Source organism: Thamnophis sirtalis, unplaced genomic scaffold, assembly GCF_051295495.1.
Source record: "Thamnophis sirtalis isolate CommonGarterSnake01/CBP01778 unplaced genomic scaffold, rThaSir2_p1.2 scaffold_3, whole genome shotgun sequence".
In the NCBI taxonomy this organism is placed as follows: domain Eukaryota; kingdom Metazoa; phylum Chordata; class Lepidosauria; order Squamata; family Natricidae; genus Thamnophis; species Thamnophis sirtalis.
The window spans coordinates 38843833-38860447 of NW_028261383.1; the positions used below are offsets into that span (position 1 = coordinate 38843833).

At 37.2% G+C, this 16615-nt stretch overlaps 1 protein-coding gene across 1 annotated transcript; it reads right to left on the minus strand.

Moving 5' to 3' along the window:
* Positions 1 to 732: 732 nt before the first annotated feature.
* PDHB (pyruvate dehydrogenase E1 subunit beta) lies at positions 733 to 12322 on the minus strand. The gene is made up of 9 exons (XM_014068828.2): positions 12169 to 12322; positions 8575 to 8682; positions 8415 to 8477; positions 8230 to 8265; positions 7671 to 7956; positions 5978 to 6088; positions 2359 to 2450; positions 1797 to 1938; positions 733 to 1233 (listed from the first exon to the last, which is right to left on the minus strand). The coding sequence occupies exons 1-9, from the start codon at positions 12280 to 12282 to the stop codon at positions 1088 to 1090; spliced, it is 1098 nt and encodes a 365-aa protein (XP_013924303.2). The 5' UTR covers positions 12283 to 12322; the 3' UTR covers positions 733 to 1087.
* Positions 12323 to 16615: the final 4293 nt, after the last annotated feature.

Here is a 16615-nt window from a genome sequence, read left to right on the forward strand (position 1 = left end):
TTAGCTGTAATCAAGATCTTTCCCCATCTTAACTTAATGAATATCGGATTGCTATACTCAGCAAGTGAATTTTCAGATTCTTATGCGGTTTTTGAAGGCCACACAGAAATGGGGGTTTTTCTTGTGCAGCCTCTGAAAATTTCACGAGAATGGGATAGATGCTTTTGTGTGGTTTGGGGCAACTGCATAGCCGTGGAAGAGCATTCTCCAAAATTACTTTAAAAACAGGCCTACCCTTGGCACTGCCACTAAGTGCCACTTTCCAGATTGGCCTAGATTGGGGTGAAGAAATTGTTTTTCTTTTGTTTGGAGAGGTGTGTGTGACATGCCTGAAAAGTCAAGTTAAATATTTTCCAAATTTTTGACATGCCAGCCCCAAAGGTTCACCATCAGTGGCTTAGAGCAGGGATCCCCAACCTATGGGCCATGTTTGCAACTGGGTCATGAAAACGGGCAAGCGCGCACACGCATCCCCACTTACATGAGCAATGGGGGAGCGCATGTACATCCGTGCATGCACGTGCCAATTGCATGAGTGGCAGGTGCACGTGCATTCTGCTTGCACAAATGGAGTTGCGCTCACATGCAAAACCAATCCCTCTTCCTTCTCCTGACTGGCCCGCAAGGCCAGAAATGTTCGGGAACTCTGTCTTAGAGGAAAGAATAGCAGGGGGCATGATTGTGCTCTCTGTGATATAAACGGAGAAAGTAAGAAATACAACACCGACACAATTTAGTTAATATCTTTATTACAAGCTACGTAAGTTACAAAATAATCACAAGCTGACTCTTGATATAATAGGCTGCTCATCAGAGCAAACCTGACCTTGTAGGCAATAACAAGACATTTTACCATATAATGAAAGTTCCTAATAATTCATCTCCCTTTGCATTGACTTCTTGAGAGAGAGCGAGAGAGAGACAACATGGTCTGTATCAAACATGGTTTCTATTATTCCTTTTGTAATGCCTTATTCCAATCCACGTGCAATATAAGGTGCAGCTCTGGATACAGTGGCTTGCAGTATGCTCCATAAATAATATTTTTTTAAAAGATAAATTCTCGAACGAAATTTTCACACAAGATCTAGATATTGAGCGTCTTTTTCACAGCAAATATTATGTCCTTTACTTGAGGTATGCAATTTTCCTCTAAGACCTTTGCATAAGGCATTGGCACATCGGCACCTGTGACACGAACCACGGGTGCATCCAGATTGTTGAAAGCAGGACCTGAAATCAGAAGAATGGGTTGAAATTCATCCTCCGAGTTTAAGCTGGCCTGGTATGTCTAAGAAACTGCTTGTGAAAGTTTATAGAACCAAGAATCTGTATCCCCAAATTTAACTTATCATTCCTCTCGGGAAGCAAGAGGCTAGAAAGAGGTACTGTGGGTCACTAGCATAGTTCATGAAAAAAAAAACCTAAAGTCATATTTTATTTAGGTTGAGGATATGTCAAGTAGGGGTTTGTAAGTTTGAAGGTTCTATTATCCATTTAGATTTTAATTTATCTCATTATTTTTATAGCAAAATACCTAATACTACTTCTTCCTCCTATTTTCCCCACAACGACCCTGTGATGTGAATTGGGCAGAACTCAGTCTCCCAAGTCCTGGCATGGTGCTTAACCATTAGACCTTCATTGAAAGACTGCACTCTGGATGGCCTTTGCAGTCTAAAGAGAAACTCACTCTAATGAAGGATGAGGGCAACTGAACTTTCATTGGAAGTTGCAAAGAGAACACCAGTGTCCTGATGTTAAGAACAACCACAATAGTATGATGCTTCAAATACCTTCCATAACTCTGGCACAGATTTCAGCTCCCACCCCAAACTGGGGCCAGCCACCTTCTACTGTAACAAGATTATTGGTCTTCATGATGCTAGTTTCAATGGTTTCAATATCCAATGGTCGAATACTACGAAGGTTTATAACCTATGAGAAAGTTGAGAAATTGACCAGTTATCCGTTCCATTGTAGTCTGGAAAATAAATTGAGATTGTAACTTTTTCTCAGTAAATAGAGAAAATTCACAGAATGATACTGTTCCACACTTGTGTACTACTGAAGATCATTTTTTTTTAACTTTGGAAAATCTTGAAAATTATTCAACCATGATAGATAACTGTTCTCCTTCCAAGTATCTACCTTGGCTAGTTGTTAATATGTTACCTGCAAATATGAATGATGGGTAACTGAGATTTTCATCAAAGCTGGTTTCTAAGGCTGCCTCGGTTGCTTGGGGAGGTAGATGCAGCCAAGGAACCAGCAGAACTCTTAACACACTTTAAAGGCAGGAAACAAGTTTCAAAGATATCTTTTTCGTGAATTGTATCCAAACCAAATAATGTGTACCTCGCATTCCACTCCATCTTTGGCAAGGACAGCAGCTGCTTCGAGACAGTGGCTAACAGATCTTGAGTGAGACACTAAGGTTATATGGGTTCCTGAAACACAAAATTGATTAAGAGTTGTAACATCGGCAGAGATCTGTTCTAAATTCAATTTTTTAAAAGAAAGATTATCCAATAGTCACCGTGTCAACGTTTAAACCCTTGAACTGAAGTTGAACTTATCTCAAAAATGTTTTACTGTTAAAAAAAGATACCTAATATTGTCAAAACACTATAGGAGTGTTGTAATTACCAGTAAGTCCTAAGGTTGCAATAGTAATTGGGATTGGGATGGTTTAGCAATGACAACCCTGGTTGCCATCATAATCAGGGAATTTTGAACCATTGTGAGGACTTCACATGACTATGATAGAGGAAGCAGTGGGAATCCTGGCAAGTGGGCATGGCCAGACATTTTGGGTGAATATTACAGTGAGGTAAAAAAAACAAAAAAACCAGGAACGAGAGCAATGTACAACCTGTTGGTTTCCCCACTGACTTTGCTTATTAGAAGCTGGCAGTAAAGGTTGCAAATGGTGATCACATGACTGCAGGGACGCTGCAACATTTTATTTGAAAAGTTTTATTTTATTTTAATTGAACAAAAACAAAAAAAGAATCATCCTTCATTACATCTTGTAGCATGCGTGTCATTGGTTACAGATAACTTTCGTGCATTTCTTCCACAGTCATTACTTATAGTTCATATTAGATTATACACTTTAAATCAAAAATCTTTGTATATCTTACTATCAATGTATCACAATTCTCATTTGACTACTATTATTTGAACATGTTTTTACCTCAAATCATTCATACACAACCACATGGCATTCATTAGCTATTTCAAAAAATCCTCCAATAACATTACACCTTTATGACATCTTTTAAGTAAAAGTCAATAAAGTTTCTAAACCTCCCCCCACCTTTTTCCAACTCACTGTTTAGAATTTATATCCAAGTTACCTTTGCCAATACAATAGCATGTATATATTGTTAAACAATGTTCATTGACGTTTTCTTGTTGTTGTTATAATTGGCTAAAAATCATTTATTATTTATGTCCCATCTCCTCGCGTCAGACCCCCCCCAAAAAAAACCCTTAAACCTTTATAACAAGATCTAAATAAAAATTTGTTAATAAAATTTATAGGCCTTTTTCCCAAGTCACAATTTGCTATTTGTATCCAAATTTCTTTTACTAGTTTGCCGGTACGTGTACATATCATTAAGCTGTATCCATTATAATTTCATTATTGTTATTATAGTTAATTATTTGTTAACAAATAAACATTTAATAACAATCTAAAACAATCTTAAGAGTTACTAAATTCCTACTTATTAATCACCAAAATCAACTATTTTTTTTATTATCAACTTTCATTGTCAATCTGTATCTTTCCAGTAACAAAACAGTCTTATCTCTCTTGCCAATTGTGGTGTCAGTCTTCTTTTTATCTCCTTTATAAGGTTTTTATAGACTTCTCTCTGCACTTTGTTGCTTGAAGAATCTCTCAGGTAATCTTGTTGCCCACCAGCTGCTACTAAAATTAGCTTGTCTTTGGTTATCAATCTTGCTTCTAAAAATATTTCTCTTCTTAAGTCCATCATCATTACCATTTTTTTTCTTCTGTATCCTGGAATCTGGGGTAGAGCTTCAATTTGTCGAATTCCCTTTTCCATATTCCCTTCTTTCCACTTTCACCCACATTTGCTCCATTAATAAATTCATCTATTATCTTTATCTTCTATGTCTTCATTCTCCCCTTTAATTTTTGGGGCTCCAACCCCCTCATCTTTCGCTGTGAGGAAGACTAGTCTTTCCAACTTCTTCTCAATTCTCCCATATCCTTCCAATAGATTTAGAATTCCAGCCAAGATATTTTGGAATTTTAAGGTTTCCTCATCTGAATATTGATCCATGTTTCCAAAAAAGAAGAAAGAAATAAAAACAACTAATAGCCACTGCCACTCTAGCTTTCCAGGCCTCTTTTATTTTTTATTTTAGATTGACTTGAACACAAGTTCTTTTATGCTCGTCAAAGGATAAGGGTTCTGTTACCCGCCCCTTTCTTTCCCCTGCCAAAATAGTTTTCAAAGGCACCTGTGAAAATAATCCATGCCCTTGGCTCTTTATCAGTTTCTGTAGACAAGTTGCAAACCCTTCAGCTACTAAGTCAGTGAAATCAAAGAATAGAAGAGATACGTTGTTTCAAAAAACCCAGCCTCTGACCTCCGAGTGGCAGTGTGCTACTTTTCACTTTCTAATATTTATCTCTGGTTTATAGGAAACAAAGTTCTTTAAATTTCTTTTAGTGAAATTTAATAACAAGTTATAGGAACAATTGTTAAAATAAGAAGCAAGGTTTTAATCCAGAAGTCAAAAAATAAAGCAACAAAAAGCAGAAGAAAAAAATCAATCTGTTCACTTTAAGAGGAGAAATGAGAAACGTTGTGAGCACTTCAATCCACAAAGAATAGTTACAAAGAAAAAAAAAGCTTTCCAAAGCAATCTAATTAGGGTTAATTTCACCGCTCAATTCTTTTGCTTAAGGATCTAATTTGGCTTTAAAGAAAAATTTCTTTGGGCAATCTTTCGCAAAATAGAAAAAATACCTCACCAGATGGACTCACTTTCTCTTTTCACTTCCTTCCTTCTGGAGCTGTCCCGACTTCATCAGCCTGGGGGCTGCCTGTTTACCGCCGGCTTGAAGCGCTTCCCTTGGGTCGATCAGGGACTTTGCGATGTCCCTGAGACCAGCAAGGCTTCATCTTCCTGATCACCATCTCTATGGGACGGTTTAGGTCTCAATGGATCGTCCAGCGACAAAAGTGTCAATGGTGGTTTCAGAGTATCGAGACCGCACATTGTGACATCACAACATGGCTCATCCTTCTCCCTCTGCAACATTTTTAAGCTTGCTCATAAATCCCCCTTGTTCAGCACCACTGTAACGTTGAATGGTTGCTGAATGAATGGTCGCAACCTGAAGACTACTGGTACTGTCAAACATAGGAGTTGAAATTCTCCTAACTCAGCAAATTAGAAGAATTTCTACATGTGTGAATAATATTTTAGAATCATCTAGAAATGGAAAAGGGTAAATCAATTTAAAAAAGATCAAGGAATGTTTATGTATACTTCTATCACCAAATTAAGCAAACATGATGGACCAATGGGGAGTATACATAACAATATAGGAGTGAATATACCAGACAAAGCTATTCAACGTAGGGATTAATCATGCACACTCAAAAGCTACCTCTCAAAAATCAAAATCAATGAATGACCAAGGTTTTGGATTGTTTCTATTCTTATTGAGTTTGTAAACATACTTCTACAAGGAATAATGTATGTTTTAAGGATTGAAATAATGGGTGATCATTAGGGGTAGGATGAATTCTGGAAGCTTGCAAACTCAGTTTGTTCTATTTTTCGTCCAGGCCTTTTCTTTTTCTCTGTTTCTTTCTAAATTTAGTAACTCTGCAGTCTATCTTCTTTTTGCTTTGGGAATCAGGCAGCATATAAATTCAGTAAGTTTGACGATGCAAAGAAGCCATTTTAAAAAATGCTTGCTCACCTTGCTTTTCTATCTTGGCCTTTCCAATAGGAACAATGAAATCTTTTGAAAGTACTTCCTCAGACATCTCAAACGACACACCATACATTAACTCATTTTCCAACATGACAACTATGAGAAATAAAAAAAAGTGCTTTAATCACAAATTATTGTGCTCTTCACAGATTACTTTTACAATGAAGACTCTTAAGACACAATAAAGGCCTGCACATTACCAGCTTGATACTTTGGAGTGAAACCTAGTGAAACCTAAAGTACAAAAAAATATCTGATGAAACATAAGTACCAGGAGTTCATGTTAGTTCCAAAAGTCAAAATTCTGCAGTGCGTGTGCATTCATGCAAAGTAACATTCTGGGTATGCCTTTAATATCTAATGTCAGAAATAATCAAATGGGAATCAGGAGTGTATTAGAAGCTCCGGTGTTAAAATATTTCAAGCCTGAAATAATTCATCTGTGCCTCTCTACCATGAAACACCTCCATACATTTTATACCACAAGTGAAACTTGGTTATTTAGTTCACATTAGATTTTTTGTTTAAGTTTTAAAATAGCCAAGTAAACATTGCTACTTTTTCAACTAAACCTATGCAAATAGTGAATTAATTCTGCACAGCATATGAAATGTTAATGCAAAAAATCAAAGCATGCAGTTTTACAGATTATTATTAATCTTTCAGGAGAACAGAACATTCCTGAAACTTCAGACAATGTTTGCTAAATCCAAAACCAAAGGGTTATAGCAACTTTCCTGAAATGGTTCCTTTAATACTTATATTCCTTATTGTTAAGGTCCAGCCCCGATTAGAACATATGCGTGGTGGGAATTTTTAAACTATTCTTTTATTTTGCTTTTCTTTTCTCTTTCTTTGTAAGCCGCCCGGAGTCCTCCGGGATTGGGTGGCCTATAAATTTAATAATAAATAAATAAATAAATAAATAAATAAATAAATAAATAAATGTATGTATGTATGTATGTATGTATGTATGTATGTATGTATGTATGTATGTATGTATGTATATAAAGTGATTTTTGTGGGGTTTTCCTGATATTTCATCCCTCTACCCATAAAAGTTTGCCTTTGAAAACCATCAGGTCACTTCCAACATCAAAATTCTAATTATATAATAAAAAATGCACTAATAGGGCAGTACATTAGTTTAGGCCCACACAATTATAAACTACCTGAATTTGAAAACTTTCCCAAAAGCATGTGATAGTCCAAGACATACTTCCTGCATCTGGAAAATAGGTTGCTATTGCGAAAGTTAACTTGGGCTCCCCCAGCTTGTTGCATCCTGGTTATAAGATGTTGAGATTTTTAATAAACGTGAAAGCTTTCTAATATAAATTCAGCAATTCATACAGACAGTCCTTGTTTAGAGACTGACTTGCTTAGAGACTGTTCAGAGTTATGACCATGATGAAAAAATAACTTTGTAACCAATCCTCGCATTTACAACCTTTGCAGGTCTGTAAAGCAAAGAAAAGCTGAAGTAAGGTTGACAGCACAGTTGTGGTTTCTCTTGGTGACTGCTTTATTTAACAGTCAAATTACTGGTCCCAATTGTGGTTGCTAAACAAGGACTGTATTTTAGAGTTCATAAGAAAGTACAGAAAATGCTTGATGCAGATAAAATATAAGAAGTCAGTGCATTCATATTACATAGTAATTTTTGGGATTGGTTTACCTGGGTTATCATCCCTGATTGATGCTTTAAGGAGACCTTTTGCATCCTCTGCACTCCAGGGGCTAACTACTTTCAGTCCAGGGCAATGCCCATACCAGGCTGCAAAACACTGTGAATGCTGGGCTCCTACTCCTGCTGAGGCACCATTGGGACCCCTGAAGACAATAGGGACGGACACCAACCCAGAAGACATATAGTAGGTTTTAGCTGCCGAGTTTATAATATGATCAATAGCTTGCATGGAGAAATTGAAGGTCATGAATTCACAAACAGGTCGCAAGCCAGCCTAGTAAAACAAACCAAATGGATTAATATTGAGATACAAACTCGCACAATCTATTGCTGCTTAATCCTTCCATATCGTCCTCTATTCATTTCCTATATCTAACTGGAACTGCCGGGCCCTTGAATACAAAACTGTAGTGCCTGTTCTTTTTAAAGAATAGTTTCTTTAAAAATCTTGTTTCTTTTAATGAATCAGGTCGGTGGGTGTGTAAACAAAAACTAAGGTATTTTTAAAGGTACTTAAAATACTTTATAACATATGGGAGCTACATACCATGGCAGCACCAACAGCAATTCCAGTAAATCCCATCTAGGGAAGGAAAACAAGCAAATTAAAAAATTCACAAACACAGCCCATCACTTTGTGAAATAAAATTTACAGATACCAATGAACTCACTTGCAAGCCAATTTGTTTAAAGATAAAATAAAAAGATTAAAAGTATTTTCTGAATTCATACCTCTGATATAGGAGTATCTATTATCCTTTTATCTCCATATTTCTTCCAAAGTCCCCTGCTAATCTGTAGATTTGAAAAAGGAGGTCAAACTGCTGCTAAAATAATATCCTTTTAAATAATTATACTAATACTTATACTAGAATGCTTTGATAGACCTTACCTTGTATGCACCATCATACTGCGCGACCTCCTCTCCGAGCAAGAAAACTTTCTCATCCCTCTCTATCTCCTCATCTAAGGCCTGGTTTAAAGCATCACGGACAGTGACCTGTGATGATAAGATATCTAAGTCAAAATCCATAAACTGTTACTTCTAGTAGTTACTGTCCCGTGAGAGGAAGGAATACTGCAATATTTTAACTGGAATTTGGATTACAGTTTCGATAGTTAAGAGCAAGTATTTTACACCAATCTGACATCCTACCAAAGGATTAGAAAGAACAATGTACTGAACAGGTGAAGGGTATCTGTCTCAGTTCTGTACAGGGGAAAATGAATGGTGCCCATGTTTGAGAAATACTATTTTCCTACATTGGCACTTCCAAGGGGGAAAAGACTATGTGACTACTATAGAACTTTCTGAATTATTCTGTACTACAGTTAGTCCTCAACTTACTTGAGCCCGAAATTATGTTTGTACGTTACGGCGGTCATTAAGCAGGTCACCACATGATTGCCCGATTTAATTATCATTTTTGCAGCAGTTGTTAAGCAAACTCATTTTACTCAATGGGCGTTTTTACCAGAAACTGGAAGTAAACGCCAGAAACAGGAAAAGATTGCAGAAAACCAGTCACATGACCACAGGATACTGCAAATGGTTGTATAGGCACCCAAAATGCGATCACATGTGACACGGGGGGGCGGAGATGTGTGCAGTAATCAGAACTCTGGAACTGGGTCATAAGTAGCTTTGGAGAGGTTGATCATAACCTTAAGCAAGTACTATCTGTATTTTTAATGTATCTTGGCATTCTTTTGTGCATTTTCATGTTAAGTCCTGATTGCTATTATTGATTCAATAAATCACAGCTCTTTTACACATTAAACTTAGGTAAAATAATGGTTTACAAATCACAATATCTGGATTCAAAAAATGTGTTAACTTAAGACTAAGCAAATCACATTTTGATCCAGCATGATCATGAATAATTTTCTCCTGGACTGGGGCATTAATAGCACATATTCTCTGAATAGTAAGAGCACTCAAGACACTCTCTAGATGTTCCTCAAGCTTTTTACTCTTAAATATTTGTTTAAGTCTCAAGGAACCTCTTCAAAAATATAAAAACTTTGCAATACAATTCACTTCTAACCTACACAATGCACCTTTTACAATGTTTATAACAACAGCAAAATGGCAAGCCAGCAGCTAGGTCTCAGTGTGTAAACATTTCTATAAGCACTAAAACTATGGTATGCAAAGTTTAAAAGTTTTTAATCACAATCTCAGAATACACATTACACTGAGGTTAGACTAGTAGTTCTCCCATGTTACTGTCTAGTGATGGTCCTAGAAATAAGACTGCAGTAACAACATGCCTTTAATTTACAACTGCTGGGCTGCTCCACAAATAATCAGTGGTGTCAAAAACCTGAAAAATCCAGAAGGATCATTATGCTAGCATTCCTAACCAATGCTATTTCCATGTAACTTCTATGTTTAAAGATAGATTGGATGGATATAAATAGGATTAGACAGCAACCACTCACTAAATATGAAGGGTCCTTGGTGTTCTCTGAGCTTGTTTTCTTGCAGACATTTTATTACCCAAACTAGGTAAACATTATCATTGCTAGTAAGGAATGCAGCTTGCTGTCAATTTATATTCCAGTTGCTTGCCTGTTAGCGTTGGTGGGGATGGTCTAAAAATTGTTCAGTTGGGCTGTTTGCTGTTGGCTTCTTTGGCAGTTTCTTTAATAAACTAAAGCCCTTCAAAACATCCTAAACCAGTGGTAGTCAACCTGGTTCCTACCGCCCACTTGTGGGCATTCCAGCTTTCATGGTGGGCGGTAGGGGTTTGCTGTAACTCTGCTTTATAAATTTTATAAAGTAAAGTTACTTCCCCACTTTATAAATCACCATTACTGTGGAACCGGTGGGTCGTTAGAAAATTTTACTACTAATAGAGACACAAAAGTGGGCGGTAGGTATAAAAAGGTTGACTACCCCTGTCCTAAACAGAAAAAAAGACCCCCCCAAAAAACAGGACTTATCTACAACATACAATGTAAGGACTGCAACAACCACTATGTAGGACAAACAGGCAGAAGACTGGCAGAACGCATCCATGAACACCAACTAGCAGTCAGAAGACATGATGAAAATTCTTTAATTTCACAACATATAGACAAATTTAACCATTTAATAATAACTAGATTCTTTTTGAAGGTATTTGATAAATGTTTAGAGAATAGGAAGTTCATAGTCATGTCTTTGGTCTGCTAAAACTGAAATAGTTCCTATAACTTTTGTGAATTATTATACCATCTCTACCTGTATTTGCACATCTTGCAATGTCACCAACCTTTTTCTTCAATGAATATTCTAATGATGCATACATTGCTTTAATTTCTCTCTATTTACTTATAATCATTTACTCCATTTTTTCTAGTCAAGTACAACTATATACCTCTTTTCCGTATTAACTGCCATGTCCGCTTTCCTTGTAGTATCACACAATCTGAACTTTGCTACAAGTTATTCAGGTTCTTGGCCATTAACATGATTGTCTCCATACAAAAGTACATATGCTTTCACACACCCCAAAACACAACTAGAAAGTCACTAGCATCCCCTGGACATGTATCCATAATACGTACAATAAACAACTCTTTTCAATTCCTATTTGGTACACTTCCTTAAAACTGTTATTTTAATTACCATATAATCTTTCTAAACTAGGTGGTTAGATTGGTTGTATAGGTAGTCCTTGATTAATAATGGCAATTAGGACTGGAATTTCTGTCACTAAGCAACACAGTACATCACAGGACCACACCACTTAGCAGTTACATTACATGTAATGTATATTGGAGGTGGTGACCCTTTGAGAGCTGCATGCAACAAAATTTCATTTAATGCATGCCAATTAGTGTACGTTCAAAGTGAAAATACAGTTATTTCTATTCCTATTCCTGTTCTATTTCCATGACATGGAATGCTGCAACGTCCTAACTTAAGGGAGACAACAAGCAACAGCTACAATTGCAAGTACCAGTATGTACAATCAGTGCCCCTCATAAGTTCTAGCAGTCGCTGAACAAGTGGTTGTTAACCAAGAACCACTTATATTAGCGTTTTGGGTGCCAATACCCATTCCTTACAGTTGTATTCTATCAATTATATTGTTTCTAAACTGGAGGGTTAAGATTCATGTTAATCATTTTTGATGGCAGTGTCCATTTCAGCTGATTTTGGTTGAGCATTTTTGAAGAAATTACACATATCTCTCTTCTCCCGGTACATTTCCAATGTTGCAACACAACAAAATAGGTATTATTAGGTGCCAGATTTAAAGTGGAAAAATATAGAAAGCTAAACTGACCTTGTCTGAAAAATTAAAACACAGCAAATGCTCCTATTCGCTCCTGCTCTCCCTTTAGGTCAAGCAAGTAATGCCCATTTAGATCACCTCCATCCAGACAAGCATCTTTTCGGCTGTCCCTTAATTTGGGGAGAAATTGACCTTTGCTTCCGTGGATTTTAAAGGTGTTTTAATCTTTCCTTAACAGTTCGCACGAGCCCTACTACCTGAACAGCTGCAGGCCTAGACGACCGGAAGCCTCGCTGTGGAGGTGCCGAGAACCGGCCGGCTTCCAACCGCCACACGCACCGGACAAGACCTCGGAGTGGACTCGCCGCCATCTTGAAACTGCCCTCCACCCGGCGCGCAGCTGTCACGTAATCTTTGCGCAGCCCGCCCAGCCACCCCGCTTTCGCTCTCCACGGTTGCCCAGTAACCCGGCGAGAGAAAGTTTCTCGCGAGGTTGAACCAACGAGAACTGCCCCTGTAGTTGTTGGTTGGAATTTTTTTGCCCCGCTTCCGCCCACAGTTGAGAACGCTGGGATTTCAACGTCAGAGAATATTCTCCAGCTGTAATTCGAGGCGGTCACAGAAAGTTGGCTGGATGAGACAGAGAGAAAAAAATATGTGTTATTATGAAACCTGTCTCGGTTGGGGAACATAGAAAAGAGCCCAATTTTTCAGCCAGATAATTGAAAAAACCTTAACACCTTTTACCCTAATGGAATCAGCTGATATTTCCAATTCAGAGCCCTACGTAAAAATCCCCCTACGTTCCAATTCCAGGGCAGATTTTATGTATTTGAATATATTTTAGATAGAAAAAGCTTCACAGTTAATAAAGAAGAGATCGGGTAGAAGAAGATTGAAAAAGCTGTAAGCAACTTTAAACTGTAAAACAATGTTATTTAAGGAGGATTTGCATACCTTTCCTCACTCCAAAATAATAAATAAGGCCATAAGGATGTGTGTGTAGGACTCGAAGAATAAAGCTTTAGAATGGAAGCTCATCTAAGATTATTGAGCCCTCATATCAGAACTCATTTGGATATTTTGTTTTTTCTCCTGGAAAAGACGTTTTCTTTATAGTTACTTTGCAAAAAAAAAGAAGGAAAAAGTAGAATGGATAGAATACACTTGCTAATCATAGTTTGGAAACGAAACCCATTCTTTGATGTAAGTTCTGTTACAAGTATATGAAAATGCGTTATATGCAGCTGGAATTGATACAAAAGGCATCTTTCAGTTCCAACTTAATTGTTTAGCACTGCTACCTTGGGCTTGCAGTATTCACTATGAATAAATGATCTACTCTTTCAATCAGATTTCAGCCAAATATCTTCCCAGGCAATAGAACAAATTAATTCCTCTGTATATTCGTTCTTGCTGCCTTTTTTTTGTATATGGAAACGACAATAGTTTTCTTCCAGTTGTCAGCTATGGCTACAATTTTTTGCGCATGTTAAAAGAAATCCCATAGCCGCGCCATATGCAAGGCACATTTCTGTAATGTTTACACCATCTTACTCTGCATATATATGCTGTGGCTCTTTTCAAATAAATCATTCTTTGCTCTTCAGCTAGATTCTTTGCAGCTTTCTCTTTCTTTGCACATACAATAAGTATCTGTCTTTGATTTTTGAACTAATTAGTCTCTCATATGCAAGGTTTTTTCCTAGCCCACAGGATCTTTCATGTTATCATTGCACCAAGCTCATTTGCGATCCTAAGTTCAGGAATACCTGTATCCATGAGGCCATTACAAGAAATAATATGCTAAATTGGGCCTCATACATATGGAACTATATATGCACACACGTACATTTCCTGAATAACCATAACCTTGTCCAAGTGTACATCTTATGTGTACGAAAGAACCAAGAATGAAGCATTCTGGGAAGCAAAGTTGAACTAAGACCCAATATATCAGTAAGAACTCTTTTTCTTCTGAGTTTGCAAGCTTGTCATGATCTTATAGGTGCATTCAAGTGTGGTTCAGAAAAAAAAACTCTCTTAGAATGATGTGTTTAATAGTTCCATAAACCTTAATATATTAACACAAGATTTGACTTAATGGCCAAAGCCAAAATAGTAAGCCTGGAGCCTGAGGAGTGCAGTTAAGCCCATATTGTGGTTATGTTGATTATGCTCTTTAGTTTTATCTTGGCTGCTATATTCCTTATCTATAGTTTTATTATTTATTAATTAAATTTATAGTTCCTTATTAACAGGACTCCAGCTAGCACACAAAAACATAAACCAGGAACAATCAAAACAATTAAAACAGAACCATTAAAAACAATTAGAACAATTAAAAATGTAACTTCCCAGTTATATTTTTGTTTTTATTGCCTCTTAGCTGCCTAGAGACATGTTTGACATGGGTGGTGGCCACATTAATCAATCAACTGAGTAAGTCTACACTGTGTGCACAATTAGTAGGCAAATGTGTATTTTGACTGTATCTCATTTTAATGCATATTTTCCACCTCCAAGCTGTATAAACTTGAATGCTTAGTGGATGTAAGCTTATGAGGTGACGTGTATTTGTGTAATGAGGATGTGGCCTAAGGAGAGCAACACCCTGTATATCAAGGTTTGCATAATTATTAGGCAGCTTTTTTTCCTCCGGAAAAATGGGCCAAAAAAGAGATTTAACTGACACTGAAAAGTCAAACATTATAAAAATCTTTTAGAGGGATGCAGCACTCTTGAAATTGTTAAGCTAAGAAAATGTTTTGTTGGAAATACTTAACAGGGTTACAAGAAATGTGTTAGAAAAAAAAGATGCACATTAATTATCAAAGATTTGAGAAGAATCAAATGTGAAGCTACCAGGAAGCCATTATCCTCCAGTGCTGTCATATTCCATAACTGCAACTTACCTGGAGTGCCCAGAAGTACAAGGTATTAATTGCTCAGAGACATGGCCAAGGTAAAGAAGGCTGAAATCCAATCACACAAGACACTTAAGTTGAAAAGGCAAGTCTGGGCCAAGAAATATCTGAAGGCAGATTTTTCAAAGGTTTTATGGATTGATGAGAATGACTCTTGATGGACCAGATACATGGGACCCTAGCTGGATCAGTAACAGGCACACAGCTCCACTTATACTCAGACACCAGCAAGGTGGAGGTGGGGCACTGGTATGGACTGGTATTATTAAAAATGAAATAGTGAAATGTTTTCGGGTTGAAGATGGACTCAAAATCAATTCCCAAACCTAATGCCAGTTTTTAGAAGACACTTTCTTCAAGCAGTGCTACAGGAAAGTCTGTATCAAGTCTAACCATGATTTTTATGCAGGACAATGCTCCATCACATGCATCAAAGTACTCCATTGTGTGGCTAGCTACTAAAGTCCTTAAAAATGAAAGAACAATGGCACGGCCCCCTTCCTCTTGATGTAAACCCTATTGAGAACTTGTGGGCCCTTCTTAAAACGGAAGATTTATGGTGAAGGAAAACAGTACACCTTGTGGTTGCTGCTGCACAAAAAGTTGATCGTCAACATAACAAGAAACTGACAGACTCCATGAATGGAAGGCTTATGATTGTTATTGAAAGGATGACTGGTTATATTGGTCCTTGGTTGTTGTTTTTTTGAAATAAATAAAATTAATCCTCAAAAATACAACTTGCCTAATAATTGTGCACCCAGTGTATGTTTTGGCTTGTCACATTTTGGAGAAATGTACATAAAATATTAATGTTTGCATAGCTATTTGGTTCATTGCAATTTCTGTAGTTAAAGATCTTAATTTGTATTTACAGCAACTTCTATTTTATTCAGCATTTTAGAGCACGAATGGAAGATAGATGGGAAAATCTACAACAGGGAGAAAAATGGGTCACAAATGAAGGAGAATATACATGTCCCAGGATTCTGGATCCTGCAAAAAAATAATAATGGTGATAATAGTTTAATGAAAGAACTGTATGGGAATATCTTGCCTTCTGGAAAGCTGAAAATGAATTAACTGGAAGGAACTCTTTAGGCTGCCAAAGAAATAACAGGAACTTTGAGATTTTTAATAATAAGACATGTTTTCCATAAACTAAAGAAGTTGCTACAACTTACAAAAAGGATTAAAAGAATCAGCTGAAGTTCTGACCTCACTTTGAAGAAACCCACTACCTGCGTGATCATATACAAATAAGCGATCACTTTCACAAGAGTTGCATGAAATTTAAGTGAAAGTCTCATGCTTGGATTCTTCAATAGCCTTGTTTAATCATCCTGCAGCGCAGGCCTCACTATGAGTGAAACAATACAGCCATGTGCAAAATCCAGCCCAATGTGTGATTGCTACAAAGGTATGTGAGAGGGAAGGATATAAATCAGAACTAGAGGTCGACAAATAGGGCATATAACATATGAGCCATGAAAGAATATGTCGTACAACTAGATTTTTCACGCGTTTTGGAATACCTTTGGAACGCATTGACCGCAGCCGGCTATGCGGCCATTTACCCCCAGATAAACCAGTTTGCTACATAGAGCAGATTTCATCAAGCCTTTGAGTAAACACGCTCAGCGTCGAAAATACGCTCCAGCTGTTCGGTACTGGTGGACCCAGACAGGGAGAGGAGGAAGAGAGCGAGAGATACACACACACACACACTCTCTCTCTTCAACAAAGGCCTTGCAAGACGCGGGGCGCGAAACGCACC